Raw genomic sequence first — 20,143 nt, forward strand, 5'->3', positions numbered from 1 at the left:
ATTTGAGGAGTACAAAATGGACCAATAAAAAATGGGCACATAGTGCATTTGGACAATGCTTGATATTTCACAATTATTCAATTGTTTATCTCAAGAAAAATGAAATGTTATTCGTTATGATAGATGCGTAGATATATTCCCTATCAATTGATGCAAAAACCTTTGCGATCTATTGAGAAATGCTCGATTTATAAGCGTTCCAAATCTTGCATTTTTTCCTACTTTTTCAGTGCCTACATTTTCATTTCACCCCCTATTTCTTCCAGTTAGACGTAGTCCTACGTCAATAACAATTCAATACTAAAGTAAAATGTATGAACGATATGTTCCGATGAACAATTGCAAATATAAATATATATAGAAGGTGCATTTGCATATGAAGTAAAATTCTGATTATACGCGAGCGTAACATGAGCAAATTTATAACACATGCGAATTGGGGCTCTTTCGGTGTTAACAAGTTCTTCCGCATAGTAACTCGATGTTGATAATTCCTTGATATTTTCCTTCGTTGATCGTATTATTTTCACATATTCACGTTGGAGAGCCTTAGCCATTCTCTTCGTTGGTCGAGGCATTTTGATTGAATGTAATACTTTTCCGTTTACTGTTTTTGGAAACATAGGCAGCCGTGGCAGTGTTCCGAGCTCTGCAATACAATTTTCTTCCCAATATAAAAGTTGCTAAAACTTACATTATAGACCCATTAAACGTAAAAATAATAATTGTATTGATATCAACACAATTTTATTCTATTGATTTTCATTACATGAAACGCTTTGACTCAGGAATAACATTTTATTGAGTGGTTTTTATAGCTGTTTTGATGATGTTGTCTGGCATCAGTGTCGAAAAAATAACGATGCTTTCACCAATACAAACAAAACCATTGCGAAGATTGAAAAATGAAAATTTAACTTTCAGACCACTTGCTCGAGTTTTCCGACGTTTTTCACTATACAGTGCGACAGCAGATGAAAATTTAATATCTTGTGAGTAATCCATTAAAGTTAGGTTGATATTACTTGATGGGAAGTGTGCGAAAACCATCATTTTCTTCACACTGTTTCGCAAAATTATTGATTTTCGGGCGAGGGGTGAGGGAGGGGAATGAAAGAAATGAGCGCCATTGTGGCAGCCATTTGCAGGGGTACGACTAAAACGTCAAATCCCTCATATTGCCAGTGTACCCAATATTGCTGCGGTTTACTGACATTTTGGTTCAATCAATTACTGTTGTTTACAACTCGGTCCGGTTATATAGTTGAATAGTGGCTAACTTTAAACTCCATGTTAAATGTGAACACCTCCATGTGAAACCGAAATATGAAAATCGCTCATGCAGTTAGAATAAAGCAGCGCATTTTTCGATTTCAATCCTCGTAAATGATATGTTGATAAACAAATGACGCCATATTGATTTTGATTTTGGGTAGCCTATATTCAATTGATGTCTAACCCCTGGCCATTTGTGGCTAGCTTCCACCTTCACCTTAATATTTTTTTATCAAAATGATCCTATATCACCCATTCAGAGAAGACATTCTACCTAAAATTAATATGTTTGGTATTTCTGTCTCGAGCTTCGGATTGGTAATTAAGATCTTTTATGATTGAATTGTCATTGACTTAAATCCATTTTCTTTCAAAAACAACAATATTGTTATAGAAAATATAAATTTATTTCAAGAAATACAAATACAATTCAATTCACAGATCGTATAGTCGGTTAAAATTATACATAACGCCGGAAACATTATATATTACAATGAATCATTTGTCAAAACTATTTCCATCGATCGCCTTCAAGGCCTCCAATAAATTTTTCTTCTTTTTCGGATCGATCTGAGGTCGTTTTTGAAAATCTTTTATTCGACCGTTGGTGGTTTTACTGCTCGTTTCTTTACCGTTAATTTCGTCGCAAAATGAATCGAGCAAGGATTCTTTCTTCATAATACTTTCACGAATTTCCCGTTTCATTGTTTCAAATTCTTTCGATGAATCGCTGGTGTTTGTGCTAGACTCCAAATCCGTATCTCCCGATGTCGAATTTTTTTTCTCATCATATTTATTATCTTTTCCCGATATGCCATTCAGTAATGGGCCCCCCATATTACGAATTTGTTTTTCCAGCTCGTTAATATGTGTTTTATGGTCGAAAATAACGTCATTTTTCCCACGGTTCTTCTCGGGAGAGGATTCTGGTTCATAGTCATCTTCATATGAAACCTCAGCGGTGATAAAGTGTTGTTTCATTCTCCGGGAAAGATTATTGGTAGAGCTCCCAAGCGAGATGTCTTGTTTCAGCCTTGATATTTCGTCCTCAATAGTCTCATCGAATTCAGCCTCCTGTTGTAGAGCATATTTATTGAACTTTTCGCAGAACGATTCATCATAGTGATGATCCGATGCTTTTTCACAATTTTCTTCGACCTGTTTCTCCGGTTCCTCCCGCGTTTTTGTGTTGAGATGCTTCTTTTTTGGCCTGCTAGATTTAACTGGCGTAGCAACTGGTGTTATATCGTCATTGACATCAATGGGCTTTAGCATTTTCGGACTATGAGTAAAAAACTTATGGTCACCATCCCCTTCGTCAGAAGCTTTTTTCGGTGCAATTTCCATATTCGTCACTGGAGCAGGTTCAGCTAAATTCTGCAACTGAAAGAATTTTTAAATGAGCAGCTGCAAAAAAAAACTTACAAAGTTTGCAACATACGGGAAAAGATGGTTTCGTCGGAGATCCATTCGGCAATCGAGATAGCTGCCCAGATGTTGGCTTTGATTGTTTCAATAGGTAGCTATTTTTGAGCAATGTAGATGGTGTGCGTTTTTCGTAGATCTACAAGAAAAATGAACGTAATATAATTGGCTTAACTTATGCTACCAATGAAGACATGTTAACGTAAATCGATGGCGTACTCGAATAGCTTAATTATATAAAGTGATATCTTCATCCACCAATAGATGGTGTTAAGTTTATAACTTCGTGTAAACTTAATTCTAAACACGCACCTCAATAACAGAATTCAGTCGTTGAATCTCGTGATGTGCCCGCTCCAGTTTTTGGCTTATTTCTCGCTGCTTGAGAATTTCTTGCTGCAGCTGTCCTCTAAAGTTTTTCGATTCTAGTTGCAATCTTCTTGCAAGCAATTTGGCATCATTATCTTTCTCAATCAGTCGCGTTTCTAAGTCCCGCACACGTTCAGCGAGTCTTTCGCGTTCCTCAAGATGCCTGATGAAAGATTGAAACAATCACCTATGCTTTTTATGATGCAATTGCAACTTACTTGTCTTTGTTTAGTTGGATTAAATGTTTGTTCTGATCGGTAATTGTTAGTATATGTGCATCCTTCTGCTTCAACTTGTTAAGAACTTCCTTGTGTTGATTTTGTAGATTTCGACACTTCGTTTGGTATGTTCGTATTTCCTCTGCATGGGAATGTAATAGTTTCGGTAGTTCTGCATTTGAATTCTCGTACTTGGATAGGGCCGAGTCTTGGCGTTTTTGTAATGCTCTCAGGAGACGATTATCTTTGGTCAGCTCCTGTAGATCAAATTACATCAAAATGCTTTTATGTTGATACCTTGCTAATGTTTGTACTCACAGCAATTTGGTGATGCGCGACTTCCAACTGGTTCTGCAATTGCTTGAAACGCAACATACGTGCCGACATTACCCGGTGTCTGACATCGCTGTTAGCAGCTATAACAATAGCCGGTTGGCGAGCAGCCACAGCTTTTCGCCGATGGAGCGCCGAGAAATTTGAACTTTTACTTGAGTACAAACTCTCCATGCTTCGCATAGAAATTCTGAAATTTGAAAACATGCATTTATTGGGGAAAAAAACAGAGAACGTTATTAGTTATACTATTATTGTACCTCATTTTGCAATCAACGAGATAAGGTGTTCTATTTTGATTAAATTTAAGTCAAATATCAAAAAAATAATTAAAAAGTAAGGTGTTCGGAATAGCTACTTCTAACGTATAGAAAACCTAACATTAGACTGAATATATTCAGTATTGATTGTTCTAACAATTCGTAGTTGCCATGTTCAATGTGTCGTCGATCCCTTTAACAGCTACCTTCACCTGAGAACGCAACGTAGTATATCTTAGGGGAGTGTAACTAAGCACTATCGTTGCTATGATTTTTAATATGAGGGTGTTTCATACAATGATGAACTTATACAATGTCTGTCGTAAAAGATAATGTTTGAGTGAATGTACAATGAATGAAATTTACCGATTTCTCTATTTTTGTTCTCTCTAAAGCCTGCAAGTTTTACCAATACATGTCCAACTGCAAGGTCAGTAGTTGGAATTTTGTTCATTGTCAAGGTTACCTTAGGCTTAAAGGACATCAAGTGAAAGTAGGAAGTCAGACGTGATGAGTCAGAATCAAATTTGTGGGAATGAGAGAAAGATATCATATTGAAACAATAAACCACCAAAGTCTCCTCGCTAATTGACCGGACGTGGTGTGACTATGATATGGTCTGTGTTAAGTCAGACCGGACCATGTGACATTTTTTTGATTTCGAAAAAAACGAGCTTCTTGTTTCGAGCTTGAAGGGGTTTTCGTTGAGCATTCAAAACAATTCCGATAAGCTATTCCTGCTCCACGCGTGATTTTACGAATTTGATGAATGTGGTATGTAGCTTACGAAATACTTAACATAATGCAATCAATAAATCGAAATTTTCAATTTTGCGATTTGAATCTTGCTATTAACATATTAAGGACCGAAAAGAAATTTGTAAGACATACGCCTGGAACCGCACGTTTTAGGGCAAACTTGTACGCCTCATTTGTTCGGACTCCACGAATGAGACGAAATGAGATGAGATCAGATCGTTTCATTCGGTGTGGATGAGATGAAGTCGAGCCATCGGTAGGCCTTGTTAGATTCTTAGCAGACCAAGGATTTAACCATCAAGTGAAGAAAACACGGGTTATTTCATGATCCATCCGTAACAGACGGAACGCGAGAGCTCGAGAGCGGACCTTAATATGTTAACATAAACACAAAAACCATTCATGCCAACTACAAATTAGAAAGCAGCTAATTATTTTTATTTCATTTTAAATACATACGAATTGTTATGCAATGTATTATCAAAATGACAATGACGCCACCCATTTAGAAATGATCGCGTTACTTATTATATCTGAGCTACCCTCCATATAACAAATTTTAAAAATATTATCACATGTTCGGGTACATGCTTTAGGCCACGGTGACATTGCATCGCATTGCACACGAAAATTTGACTGAACGATAACTGACACAAAGAAAGAAATTATTTTGTTCGCTCAAAGCAGACGATTTAGAACGAAGCGAGGTGAAGCAAAGTTACCACACAAATACAATTCTATGTAGGGGAAAGTCGGGAAAGACGGATACCCCTGTATAATTGATAAATTACAGTTTTATTTTAAATTTTATTGATGCACAAATTTGCAATACAGCATCTCAATACCTTTAGCACTTACTGTGTACACCTAACTGGTTTTCTGTTAAAATTGTAAATAAAAACAAAAAAAAATCTACAAAGAGTAGCTCGATGTATATTTTCGTCTGCAGAAAATAAAGTTCTCATCGTTATCGAAGTAATTGTTTGGGATATTTTTTGTTACGTGAATGTTTTATCAATATTTCTCTTTCAGTTTATCGAATCAGCGGTGAACTTTTCTCATTTTTACTCCAAAAATATTCATGAAAATAAAATACTGATTAGTATTTGATAGTCGGGTAAGACGAACACTCTTCGGACAAAAGACAAAACATTTGTTTTGAAAACCATTTTATTATCTCCTCTTTTATTAAGGGTGGGTTTAAACTAGGGATATATTCATGTGAAGAAATATGATGAGATTTATAGAAATCGCATCAACTGTTTACACTAGCGTGAACTTCTATAATGAATATATTCATATCTTCGGTGAATTTATTCACCTGAAGTAGAACTGCATCCAACTTTAGTGATTTCTCACCAGTGAGAAATTCACAAGCGTTTACATATGCTGAATTTATTCAAGTTAAAGGGTGTGTCACATCAAATTGCATCACGGAACGCTGTAGAAATTCGCCCAGTAGACCGATCCTTTTGAAAATTTTAGACAGTAAAATAAAAACTATTAAACAACTTTTGGCATTTTCATTTTATTCATACTTCGAGCCCAAGCCCGTATGCTCGTACCTTCTTCTTTACCCCGTCCATAAGGTTCTGTACAACGTCAGGTTGTAGTTTTTTTTGAACAGAAATCCATTTTCTCTTGAAGTCCGCCTCCGATTTGACAACTTTTGGGTTCTTCCGGAGGGCCTGCTTCATAATCGCCCAATATTTCTCTATTGGGCGAAGCTCCGGCGCGTTGGGCGGGTTCATTTCCTTTGGCACGAAGGTGACCCCGTTGGCTTCGTACCACTCCAACACGTCCTTTGAATAGTGGCACGAAGCTAGATCCGGCCAGAAGATGGTCGGGCCCTCGTGCTGCTTCAATAGTGGTAGTAAGCGCTTCTGTAGGCACTCCTTAAGGTAAACCTGCCCGTTTACCGTGCCGGTCATCACGAAGGGGGCGCTCCGCTTTCCGCAAGAGCAGATCGCTTGCCACACCATGTGCTTTTTGGCAAACTTGGATAGTTTCTGCTTGCGAATCTCCTCCGGAACGCTGAATTTGTCCTCTGCGGAGAAGAACAACAGGCCCGGCAGCTGACGAAAGTCCGCTTTGACGTAGGTTTCGTCGTCCATTACCAGGCAATGCGGCTTCGTCAGCATTTCGGTGTACAGCTTCCGGGCTCGCGTCTTCCCCACCATGTTTTGCCTCTCGTCGCGGTTAGGAGCCTTCTGAACCTTGTATGTACGCAGGCCCTCCCACTGCTTGGTCCGCTGGACGAATGAACTTGACAAATTCAGCTTATTGGCGACATCCCGGACCGAACTTCTCGGATCACGTCTAAACTGCTTAACTACGCGCTTGTGATCTTTTTCACTGACGGAGCATCCATGCTCCCGTGGCCGAGTGGTTAGCGTCATAACTAACATGCCGGGTGTTCGGGTTCGATTCCCGTTCTGGTCGGGGGAATTTTTCGTCAAAGAAATTTCCTCCGACTTGCACTGTGATCACGCGTATTCTAGAGGTTGCCACTCAGAATGCATTCAAGGCGTGTTATTTGGCATAGAAATCTCAACTAAGTACTAATAAAAAATGACGCAAGTAATACTACGTTGAGACGGCGAAGTTCCTCTAGGAACGTTAGTGCCATTGAAGAAGAAGAAGCATCCATTTTTGCCGTTCTTCACCTTCCGGTCGATGGTTAGGTTCTCGAAGTATCGTTTTAGTACTCTGCTGACCGTGGATTGGACGATTCCCAGCATCTTACCGATGTCCCGATGTGACAACTCCGGATTCTCGAAATGAGTGCACAGGATTAATTTACGACGCTCTTTTTCGTTCGACGACATTTTTCCAAATTTACGAAAAATTGACAGTGAAGCATGGCCAACGTGATCTATACACTCTTATCTGATTATAAGCGAAAGCTGAAGATATAATTCCTAAAAATTAAATTTCTACAGCATTTTTTCCGTGATGCAATTTGATGTGACACACCCTTTATATACCTCGAATAAGTGTATCATATTTATTCTCACCCGTTTACACCTATTTTCACGTGAATAAATCCATCTATAGCTATAGATCTCTCTAATGTAAACCCACCATAACAGATGCCCACTAACCGCGGTCCATTTGTTAAGAACTGTGGATCGTAGCGTGTTGTGTATTGTGTTGTTCCATTATTGTTTGGAATTATGGTAATCGACAATTAATGACATAGTTGCTCCAATATTGTCGTACATGTCGCCGCACCGATTCACAGGCCATTGGATAAGGCGGCGGTGACACTGCAGAATGGTCCAGGAGATGCATTTAAGTGGAAATTAGCATTTAGAGCTCGACAGTTATTTTCTAGACAAAAACTGTCTTAGACAAAGTTGTTACTCATGATAGAGCGCTCGCTTCTATGTTGTCAAAAATAGGGTGATTAAAATTGTCGATGAAATAAAAAATACAACTTTCTTATCTTTATAGATAGAGATAAACATAGTTCAACAATGTTGGAGCCCTAGTTATTTTAAACAACTTTGTAGAACAAAGCTTTTTTCTATCTTTTAAATAATCGATTTAACGCTTTTTTCTAAGTTGCATTAGGGTGATCATGAAAACACGTGTTTTTTTTCTGATTAAAATTTTATATTTCAATTTCTACATCAAAACTGTTTTCGTACGACTTTTAGAGCTTATCGATACCAACATTTTACGATGCAGAACTTGTTATTGATGGTTTTTTACTCAAAAACTCATGATTTCAATTTTAATTCACTCAAACACAAAAATAACATAGTTTTGAAAATCACACATCATGTAGAGTGAAATATGAGTTGCATTAGGGTAACTATGAAAAAACGGGTTTTTTTACAACTTTTATATTTAAAATTCTACATCAAAAAGGTCTTCGTACGACTTTTAGAGCTTATCAATACCAACATTTCGCGATGCAGAACATGTCAATATCTTAATCCTGCTCAAAATTATGGATGGGTTTTCATCCGAAAACTCATGATTTCAATTTTAATTTACTCAAACACAAAAAATAACATAGTTTTTAAAATCACATATTATATAGAGTGAAATCTGTTCTTTCAAATTCCGTCGACAAACATTTTTTATGGTTGTCCCAGAAAGAATGACAAGCAAATGAAAAGAGCATGTTTTTTGGGAAGAAATATCAATAACTTTGAGTAAAGTTCAGATATTGACAAGTTCTGCATCGAAGATTTTTTTTTTTAGTAAGCTTTAAAAAGTTTTTCGAAGACAGTTTGCATGTAAAATTTGAAATATAAAAGTTGGAGCAAAAAAACAGTTTTTTTCATGGTGACCATAACGTAACATAGAAAAAAGGCGCTATATCGGTTATTTCAAGAGATAGGATAGAGAAAAACTTTGTTCTACAAAGATGTCTCAAATAATTGGGACTACAATATTGTCGAACTATGTTTACCTCTCTCTATAAAGATAAGAAAGTTAGATTTTTTATTTCATCGACAATTTTGGCCACCCTATTTTTGACTACATAAAAACGAGCGCTCTATCATGAGTAACAACTTTGTCTAAGACAATTTTTGTCTAGAGAATAACTATCAAGCTCTAAATGCTAATTTCCACTTAAATGCGTCTCCTGGACCATTGTGCACTGGATGCAGAACAGTGGTCGTACGAATTGTATGCAATAGTGAAAGTAAACAACCACATTGAGTTGTATTGATGTGGTTACATTGCTTCCCCCTTGCTTCGTTCAAATTCGCTAGCTTCTATCGAATAAAAGTGTTTGTTTCTTTTCGTACAATCAAATTTTCGTGCGTACTCCGAGCCAATGTCACCTTACTCTAAGACTCGAAGTACGCAAGAAAATTTGATTGTACGATAACTGACGAAACAAACAATTTAGTTCGATAGAAGCTGGCGAATTAAAACGAAGCAAGGGGGAAGCAGTGTAACCACACCAATACAATTCAATGTGGTTGTTCACTTTAACTATTGCATATAATTCGTATGACCACATTTCCGCATCCATTGTAACCTCCGCCTAAGGCCAAAATTGCTCGACAAGACCAACTATGTAGTAAGAAAATACACTCCAATAAGAAAGAACCATTGACTTGTAACATGTAGCAAGTTGAATAGATGGAATTCCGCCTTAAGTTTTGCCGATGAATGAGACAAGTTTTGAACCTTGCCTCGCTTTCCCATCAACACCATGCGGAGTTATGCAATAATTTCACATCGACACACCACGAGTGAGGTTCGATGTTGTACGTTCTGGCACGGTCAAATCGCCACGAGTGTCGTTCGACGTTGTACGCGAAAGGGTTAACATTCTATCTTTCGCTTTCCGCAGTTTTGACGTAGGACTACGTCTTTCATTTCTATACCGGGGTGTAAAATCAAAGTTTCGAAAACGAAAGCGTTACGCCGGAGACCGAGATTTTGAGCGTTAATAGCTCTTAAACAAATGAACGAAATGGTATGATGAACACTTCATTCGAAAGATAAAATGTCTACGCGTCATATACTTGTTACATTTTCATCCAAAAACTTGTTTCAATAGCCTTAAAATTGCTTTCAAAATAGGCTATTAAAATCACCAATCGGTATATAAGCGAGCGCCGCTCGTAAACCCACTCAGTTATAATTGAACAGCGACTGGAGCATGTTGTCGCTGTTGTGATGAAGGTCACTTCGTTTATTATGAAAGCGCTGATGAACGGTGTTACCAAGAGCCTGTTTGTACACCTTAGGCCAGAAGGGAATCCATCAGGAGGAGAGTGATGCCACGGTTCCGCTTGAAACATCGGAGCAGCCGACACACACACATACACGCGCGGAATCCTCGTTGCTATCATCGTTGCTGAAAAATAATCTACCAGTTCCCCTAGGAATTGAAAAATACATTCATGCGAAAGAGTTTATTTTAATGTTTTCTATCCATACAACACTGCAACCAAATACATTTGGTTTTGTGATTTTTCAATCAATCGCAATTGACAGGAAAGCTTCTATTATTTTTCCCCATCAGTAGATAATTTTCGTATCCAATGTTGGATGCATAACATGAAAATCGGAAAAATTTTCACATCGCCAAAATCATGTAATATTCGAGTAATCATTTGCTTCTTACTCATATAATGCTGCGACCAAATACATTTCGTTTTGGATTTTTCAATCAAGTGTGATCAATGTAAGACCACGTCTTTCGGCAATTTATTAGAGGTGCAATGAATCTTGAGGAATTCCCGCTCTACGCGCACTGGCAAACGATGTTTACTCAACAATTTCTCAAGTGAGAAATGTGTGTTGTGAGAAAGGATTAGCGAACGCAAAAACGACAAACGGGAGAAAGAGATGTTTGGAGGTTGAAGAAAATTGGCAGAAAACATCTTCATTTTATCTTTCGAATAATGTGATTCATACCACTTCGTTTTGCCAGAAAGAGATTATTATTGCTCAAAGGAGGAATCGAGTCCTCCGAGGAAATAACCCAGCGCAAATTAGAGTCGCCTATCGATTGCGGCATTCGTACACAAATAATTTTATAATGCAGTTTCATCAAAGTGATTTCTTCGATATGGGGAAATATTCACTACATAATGTCATATATTTCATATTCTTCATTATCAAATCCATATCCATGGCCCCTATCGGTATCGAATTATCATTGACACCACGATTTTCGCTAAATGCTCATTTCAGTTCGGCCTGCAAAAAACTTTTCTGAACTCTTATCCATCAAATTTGGAGCCCTGAAAAGGGCCGTTGATTATATGCTAAGCTAATATAGCACGCTCTCCACGGATACGATGGGCCAGCTGGATGTCCTTGGGCATGATGTGACGCGTTTTGCATGGATAGCACACAGATTGGTATCTTCGAATAGGCCTCCTGCAGCGTCATAACCGCGGAACTTTGAAAGCGCAAATCGGTTTTGAAGTCCTGAGCAATTCCACGAATCCAATGCTGCAAAGGTAGATGGCAGATCAGCAATTCGGTCGACTTCTGATAGCGACGAATTTCACGCAAAGTTCCCGGTCGATAGCGATGTGGTCACACTCCTCGCGGCTGGTGCACTTATCCGAGCTGCTTTCGTGGTGCCTTACCACCGAAAGACTAACGAGCTGTCTGCTTGGTCCCAAACAAACGAGTCCTCACGGTGCGAGAGTAGAGTAAGAAATGAACGAAAGCAAAGGAAGCATCATATTATAAGCATCATATTATGGTTTATAAAATTACGCTTCCTTTGCTTTCGTTCATTTCTTACTCTACTCTCGCACCGTGAGGACTCGTTTGTTTGGGACCAAGCAGACAGCTCGTTAGTCTTTCGGTGGTAAGGCACCACGAAAGCAGCTCGGATAAGTGCACCAGCCGCGGGGAGTGTGACCACATCGCTATCGACCGGGAACTTTGCGTGAAATTCGTCGCTATCAGAAGTCGACCGAATTGCTGATCCGCCATCTACCTTTGCAGCATTTGATTCGTGGAATTGCTCAGGACTTCAAAACCGATTTGCGCTTCCAAAGTTCCGCGGTTATGATGCTGCAGGAGGCCTATTCGAAAATAATAATTTGTGTGCTGTCCATGCAAAACACGTCACATCATGCCCAAGGACATCCAGCTGGCCCATTGTATCCGAGGAGAGCGTGCTATTAGCTTAGCATAAAATCAACTGCCCTTTTCAGGGCTCTAAATTTGATGGATAAGAGTTCAGAAAAGTTTTTTACAGACCAAACTGAAAGGAATATTTTCGTTTGGATGCCATTCAGCATCGAGAAAATTCCGGAAAGATCTAATCGTTGCTGAAAAATAATCTGCCAGTTCCCTGGGAATTGAAAAATACATTCATGCGAAAGAGTTTATTTTAATGTTTTCTAACCATATAACACCGCGACCAAATATTTTTCAATCAAGTGCTATTAACAGGTGGTTATCGAGTTAGCAATAACCACTGAAGGGCTGGAAAGAACTAATCATTGCTGAAAAATAATCTGCCAGTTCCCCTGGGAATTGAAAAATACATTCATGTGAAAGAGTTTATTTTAATGTTTTCTATCCGTGTAACACTGCGACCAAATATTTTTCAATCAAATGCTACTAACAGGTGGTTATCGAGTTAGTATTAACCACTGGTGGGCTTCGAGTATCGAGGAAAATCTGAAAAGAATTAATTGTTGCTGAAAAATACTCTGCCAGTTCCCCTGGGAATTGAAAAATACATTGAAGCGAAATAGTTTATTCTAATGTTTTCTATCCATATAACACTGCAATCAAATACATTTGGTTTTGTGATTTTTCAATCAATCGCAATTAACAGGAAAGCTTCTGAAAATTATTCTTCCCCATCAGTAGAAAATTTTCGTATCCAATATTGGATGCATAACATGAAAAACCTTGAGCCTCCAACGTAACGCTCTCGTTTTTGAAGTCACCCAAATATTTATTTATCCATTCATTCAGGATGGATTTAGATTCAACTTCAAACAAATGATCTCTAAATCAACGCTAGTCCTACGTCACCCTTGCGGTTATACCATAGATATAACCCACTTCCTGTTTTTTGCGTCTTCCTCATGTTCCACTTAACGATGCGACGGAGTTCAGGGGAGTTGATGAAGTGGTTATAATTTCTATCAGTGTGCACTTCTCAATAACCCTCGGTGCTATCCTGTCTATCCACAATCGAGTGGTGTAGCGCTTATATCAAAATTCTATTTTTCAGAACTGAACAAAAACTCATCTTATAGCGAATTCGTTTTTGTTCAGTTTCAATTATAAGAGACGAATGAACTCTCAGAGTTTAAAGTCTCTTTAATTTAAAACCTGAACCTGAACCTTAGTTTAAACCCCAGTTCCAACCTAACTGCTGTCAAAACGTTTTTTTATTCACTCAGATTCAACCTAGTTTCGCACTAGATTCAACCCGAAAGCTGTTGAGTTCACACTCGGGTTCACCAATCCAACTATACTGAATGTCAAGTTCCGAGTATTGTTTTGGAAAATCTAAGAATAAACTCTATGGAAATGGAAAATCTGCTGCTTTTGCTTTTGTATTATTGGAATCGTAATCCAATTCGGATTCTGATTTTGAAGAGTATATTCGCGTTGACGGCATTAAGCTTCGTGTGCTCCCATTGGGAGACGAAAATAACTATGGATTTTCAGGTGGAATAAACATGCTTTTAAAATAAATATGATAAATGAAAATTTAGGTTTACGTATCGAATATGTATTTTATATGATAAAACTAGCTGACCCGGCAAACGTTGTCATGCCATATAAATTATTTCTAGTGAATATTTTGGGTGTTAGATGAAACATATATAATGTATTGTAAGCGTTTTTAAATGTTTTAACGATCTTTAAAATCAATCGGATGTGATCAATAAACAGAAAAAATGAAAAAAAAAATTGAACGAAAGTGTGTATAGTGTTTTCTGATTCAATGTGTTTTATTAACATAACTGACATGTTTGATCTCCTCAAAGTTAAATGTAAAGTGAAGAAGGTAATATGTTGTTGTCTTAAAGCAGAAAAATGACATGAAGGAAATCAATATCAATTTCACTCAATTGTTGTCTCGTTGGTGAAAAATACGCATTTGCTGTTCCAATAAGGACGGCTAGATTTATAACTGTTCATGAAATGGGACCAACGATGCGTCAGACAACTTCAATTGAGCTGATGTACTATTCTATTTTGTAGCATATTATTTCGTCGTTTTCATTCAATAGAGTATTCACATCGGTATTCTGAATTTAAAATTAAGCCATATTGCTTTCCTAATTCACAGAATTGCAAATGTATTTATGTAAACGAATTGAATTGCAAAGCTCCACTTTAATATAAACTTTGAATGAACACTTATATTACGCCATTCTCCATATGTTATGGATGAAACAATGTAAAAAGATGATTTTTTAACCTTTTTCAACGTAGACAGAATACTGGATACGGAGAATTATGAAGGAAAATTAGGAATTTCTTAAAAAAATTTAAGAGTGAGAAGAGTTTAGTATAGGTCAACGTTAGAATCATTTTTAAAGAACCGTTTTGATGAATAATAATATCTTCTATATCTCAGAATAAACCCGAATTTATCCATCTCATGATCAGTATAATCTGAGCTACTTCCATATGAGATTCTGAAGTTTAATCCTCTTATCCTTCTCATTCTTGTGTAATTTGATATACGGGACATGAGGTTTGATATAATTATTTAAACAGAAACTGGTCAGTAGCGTCGGTCAGAAGCATAATTTTCATATGGGACATCTGATGAGTTGTGTCGGTAATCGCAGTCCCTTACCGCTCACATTACGATCTGCTGCATCGGTAATTGGTGCTAATTCTAACACAGCAATGGAAGCCTCATATCAGCAGTTCCGTTGTGAACAGTCCAACTGTGAACATTCGAACAATAGGAATATTCTAACGCCGAAAAAGGCATGTGTTGTGTATCGATAGAAATGGAATACTCGGCATATGTTGTGTATCGATAGAATTGGAATATTTTTAGGCCTAAACAGCTACTGTGTTATACATAAAAAAAAAACAAATGTTTATCGATGGATAGGAATCTTAAGCCTAAATAATATACAACAATAGTTATCTTAACATAAAAATGTATACGAATAAATTCGGCTCTGTGACAGCTGAATTGCTAAATGAGCCTAATAAACGGATGGGATAAAAAAATGATGATCTGATGAGTTTCAAGGAATTTGCCAAAAGCAGAAAATGATTCAGATTTTCTTTAGACGGATATCAAAATTGTGGAAAAAGAACTAGAGAAGAACTAGTAGAGAATAATTTAAAAATTATTAAAAGCTTTGCAATGATAGATTCTTTTTTTTTCTTATTTGAAACTTAAATATTCTTTCATTCAAAGTATGTCTTCAAAACAATATCGTTGAAAATATATGTTACGTAAAAACAAAAGATCAATGGCTTTATTCGATGTAACTATCGTTGTTACCGACAACCACCATCGAGATGGCAACCCGGCTGTAAGCTTGCCACAAGGGTAATTTTTAGACACATTAGAACAGGAAGTACAACTGTCAGACACACACTCATTTTCATTTGTAACACAGAACAGTTAGGCACGGATAAAAAGCTACGATTCCATCGAATTTCCAGAAATCTGGCAAATAGCTGAACGTAGACTCCACTGTTTGGAGCGACGACTGAGTGCCAATCCTGAACTGTATGAAAATGTGAGAAAACAAATAACAGAATATGAGATCAAAGGATATGCGCATAAAGCAACTGAAGAAGAGCTACGCACAGCCGACTTACGTCGCGTGTGGTACCTTCTCTTGGGCGTCGTTATGAACCCTAAGAAACCAGACAAAGTTCGTATCGTGTGGGATGCAGCAGCGAAGGTAGACAACGTTTCCTTTAATAGTATGATGCTCAAGGGACCTGACTTGCTTTCGTCCCTTATTGGTGTGATATTCCGGTATCCTCAATGACAGATCGCCGTAAACAGCTATATTAAAGAAATGTTTCACCAGATACGCATTTTAGAAAACGATAGTCAGTCGCAGCGGTTTTTATGGAGAAGCGATCAGTCACTTCCTATCGACATTTATATTATGAACGTAGCTACGTTTGGATCGACCTGCTCGCCATGTAGTTCACAGTATGTGAAGAACCTCAACGCACTAGAATACGAGAAACAGTATCCACGAGCGTCTTATGCTATCCAGAGGAATCATTATGTGGACGACTACCTGGTTAGCTTTGATAGCATTAGCGAAGCAGTAGAGGTTGCGAAGCAAGTGAAACTAGTTCATGCTAAGGCAGGGTTTGAAATGCGGAAATGGCTTTCGAACTCAACAGAAGTGACAGAAAAAGTTGGTGGAATAGTAACGGAATCCTGTAAATCTATCACTAGTAATGAGAGTGAGCGTGTTTTAGGCCTGGAATAGGATATATTCCGCTTTTCTCTGCTAGTTCGCGAAGACTTGGTTGAGATTATTGAAGGGAATGTCATTCCAACCAAACGTGAAACACTACGATTAGTTATGAGTCTTTTTGACTCCCTTGGTCTGATAACAATGATCACTGTGCATGGGAAGGTGATAATCCAAGACATATGGAGGTCTGGTATAGGATGGGATGAAAAATTATCTTCGGAAATATTGGACAAAAGTGTTATCGAATCTTGAAGAAATCAAAATTCCACGCTGTTATTTCCCTCACTACGATCAGCATAGCTATAACACACTAGATTTGCATACTTTCGTCGACGCAAGCGAGTCGGCATACGCATGTGTAGCGTATTTCCAAATAGTACAAAGAGGTGTAGTAAGATGCGCATTAGTGTCGTCAAGAAGTAAAGTGGCTCCACTTCCATACCAAGACTAGAACTGCAAGCTGCTGTCATTGGAGTACGCTTAGCAAGATCTATTGCCAAGGAACACACGATTAACATAACACGTAGAATATTTTGGACAGATTCCAGCACAGTGTTGTCCTGGATCCACTCCGATCACCGCCGCTACAAGCAATATGTAGCCTTCAGAATCAGCGAGATTTTGAGTGAGTCAAGCGTGACAGAATGGAAATGGGTTCCAACGCGGAAGAATGTTGCGGATGAAGCAACTAAATGGAATAAAAATAGCTTCTACAGCCCAAGCTCGCGATGGAGTTTCTTTATGAAGCGGAAGAAAACTGGCCTCGACAACAACCACTACAAATGCAGACTACCGAAGAAATAAAATTAATCCACCATCACAGGGAATGTACGGGGAATTGTATGACATCCTTTGAACGTTTTTCGAAGTACGAGCGGCTTGAGAGATCAGTAGCGTATGTTCATCGATTTGTAGAAATAAGTCGTAAAGTGACGTCGTCAGAGAATAAACCAAATGGACTCACACGAGAGAATCTACGAGAAGCGGAAACCACAGTTTGGAAACTTGTTCAACAAGAATCCTATGCTGTTGAGATTGAAATATTGAAGAAATGTGTGAACGATCCACAAAAGCACATACGTCTGGGCAAGAAGAGTCCTCTCTACAAACTTCCTCCATTTATCGATGATTGCGGAGTAGTTTAATGTCGTCGTCTAATTAACGCTCTATGTGTGCCCAGCGAACCCAGCGAACAAAACCCAGCCGGCTATCCCTCGTATGGCCCCTCTCCCTCTAATTCGTCTTTCACCGTATAAACGCCCTTTCACGTTCGTCGGTTTGGACTATTGTGGACCGTTTCTTATACGGGTTGGTCGATCCACCGTTAAGCGATACGTTGCTCTCTTCACGTGCATGACAATAAGGGCAGTACAATCTTGAAGTAGCGCATGCTCTCTCCACAGAATCTTGTAAACTCGCTATCAGGCGATTCATAGCCAGACGAGGATCACCTCAGGAGATTTAAGGTTACCAAGGCACCAATTTTCAAAGAGCAAGAGGTGAATTACTTGAAAAACTACGCAATATCAACAGAGAATTAGCTGGGACATTCACGAATTCTGGAACTCAATGGCATTTCAATCCACCGGCAGCTCCCCATATGGGAGATACTTGGGAACGGATGGTGAGATCCGTGAAAACTTCGCTATCAGCTTTGGCTGCTCCCAGAAGACCAGATGATGAATCGTTCCTAACAGTATAGACAGAGACCGAGTCAATTGTCAATTCGCGACCGCTGACATATATTCCTTTAGCCGATGAAAACCAGGAATCACTAACACCCAACCATTTCCTACTACTGAGTTCCACTGGCGTCATTCAAACTACAAAGCTGCCTACAGAGGAGAGATCGACATTAAGAAATAACTGGAACTATGTGCAATATGTCTTGGATCAGTTTTGGAAGCGCTGAATAAATGAATACCTTCCAACTATAGCCGATCGGAACAAGTGGTTCGAAGAGGTCACGCCTATCAAAGTTGGTGACCTTGTAGTAGTCGTCGACGAAGCGATTCGAAACAGCTGGATACGGGGACGTGTGGCAAGAATGTATACTGGAAAGGATGGACGGGTGCACAGGGCTGATATCAAGACAAAATCAGGTATACTCCAGAGACCGGTGACGAAAATTGTGGTGCTCGATGTCTCAACAAGTGCCGCAGCTGAGCCGCAGAATTCTTCAAGTGGCCAGCAATACGGGGTGGGGGCAACCTGGCTGTAAACTTGCCACAAGGGTAATTTTTAGACACATTAGAACAGGAGGAACAGTTAGGCACGGATAAAAATCGACACGTTATAATTTATACATTTGGTTTTGGATTTGAATTACAAACACTAAAACGGACTAAAATGTAAGAATCACATAACATATATACATTCAATGTTGGAAAAACATTAAGTTATTATTTTATATTCAAAATATCAACAAATCAATTCTATACATAATCAATCATTATTATCGTTTTGGGCCAGTGGCCTCCATTGCCATTTTATGGGGTTGCAACTCTCTGTTAGTCTAATCCTTAAAATAGAAACAAAAAAAAATCTATTCATTTAGGGCAATCGAAATTAGACCTTTCGCCATGTTTCAATCGGTCTATGGGAGCTACATTTCTAGTTCCTCAATTATATCCCATAACGCTTTTATCGAATCCAAATAAACAAATTTACGTTCTCTGGATACGTCAGGATTTCGTTCTACAAATTCCACCAAGCGGGTAAATTTCTGTTTGTTTATCTTTTCTTTCTCTAAAAGCAAGACAAGATTCAAAATGTTAGCAAAAAAGCTAAATAAATCCGAAATTAAACATTACTTCCGGCGGTCAACACTGACCAACCATGACAATGAAGCGAAATGAACTAGATAGCGTGAATTATATTTTTAGTAATTTATTGGTTTTAACTGTCCAAATGTAAGTTAGAAAAACCGTTTGTTTTGTTTGTTTAAATTTGTGTTTAGAGAACTCTAGAGTACAATGTTACGGTGCCAGGGTAACGGAATAACACACTACATAAATAAAATTCACTTTCTATATCTAAAAAGCTCGACAGGCGGAGTGCGAGTTTCTTACAATACATGAAAATCATAATTACCAGCTTTCAATAACCGATTAAATGCAGGTTATTATAAATAGAATAGACACTGTAAGAGATAGATTATTTATATTGCTTAGTTAAATCTTTCCTCTTTCGGTAGACCTGTTATTATACTCACGATGATCGCATGCTACTGGATGTCATCCCTCTAATCGTTCTTGTTCAGCGAATAATCCCAACTCGTGTTATTTTTAGGTGATATAATATCTATTTCAACACTAAACTGCACTATACCAACGGTATTACAATAAAATGTTTTCAGTTGCACCTGTAAATTAATATTTACCGATTTTTACCATCGAAGGAAAGTACACCGTTTGTGAGAACAAACCAAATCACCATACCAGCTGTTCTGGATTTGTTTTGCACGGTAACCGTAGGCAACGGGTTCATGCAAGCAATACTCTCGATGAACTTTTGTTTTGCTTACTGTCGAGTGTTGAATGTTGAATGTTGTCTGCGAAGGAAGTTTGTGACTTTGCGTACTCAAAATCGCAATGGCTCCCACGTG

The 20,143-nt window shown here is 38.2% G+C and overlaps 1 protein-coding gene across 5 annotated transcripts; it reads right to left on the bottom strand.

The window, feature by feature from the left end:
- Positions 1 to 1,729: 1,729 nt before the first annotated feature.
- LOC129768752 (lebercilin) lies at positions 1,730 to 20,071 on the bottom strand. 5 transcript variants are annotated; one of them, XM_055770614.1, is made up of 7 exons: positions 19,751 to 20,071; positions 19,630 to 19,678; positions 3,606 to 3,810; positions 3,288 to 3,544; positions 3,013 to 3,232; positions 2,717 to 2,839; positions 1,730 to 2,658 (listed from the first exon to the last, which is right to left on the bottom strand). In XM_055770614.1, exons 3-7 carry the CDS (start codon positions 3,801 to 3,803, stop codon positions 1,774 to 1,776), a joined length of 1,683 nt encoding a protein of 560 aa, XP_055626589.1. In that variant the 5' UTR covers positions 3,804 to 3,810; positions 19,630 to 19,678; positions 19,751 to 20,071; the 3' UTR covers positions 1,730 to 1,773. The 5 variants fall into 5 exon arrangements, with proteins under 5 accessions (XP_055626589.1, XP_055626585.1, XP_055626584.1 ...); XM_055770610.1 differs by lacking the exon at positions 19,630 to 19,678 and having other exon boundaries at positions 1,730 to 2,652; XM_055770609.1 differs by lacking the exon at positions 19,630 to 19,678.
- Positions 20,072 to 20,143: the final 72 nt, after the last annotated feature.

Source organism: Toxorhynchites rutilus, chromosome 2 (genome assembly GCF_029784135.1).
Source record: "Toxorhynchites rutilus septentrionalis strain SRP chromosome 2, ASM2978413v1, whole genome shotgun sequence".
In the NCBI taxonomy this organism is placed as follows: Eukaryota; Metazoa; Arthropoda; class Insecta; order Diptera; family Culicidae; genus Toxorhynchites; species Toxorhynchites rutilus.

Bases quoted from the DNA above. Each gene is read 5' to 3' on its own strand.
- LOC129768752 (XM_055770609.1), bottom strand. From the start codon at position 19,776: ATGACATCCAGTAGCATGCGATCATC. The intron at 3,811-19,750 runs GTGAGTATAATA...TTCAAATTTCAG, and splicing joins TCCAGTAGCATGCGATCATC to AATTTCTATGCGAAGCATGG. The intron at 3,233-3,287 runs GTAAGTTGCAAT...ATCTTTCATCAG, and splicing joins ATCCAACTAAACAAAGACAA to GCATCTTGAGGAACGCGAAA.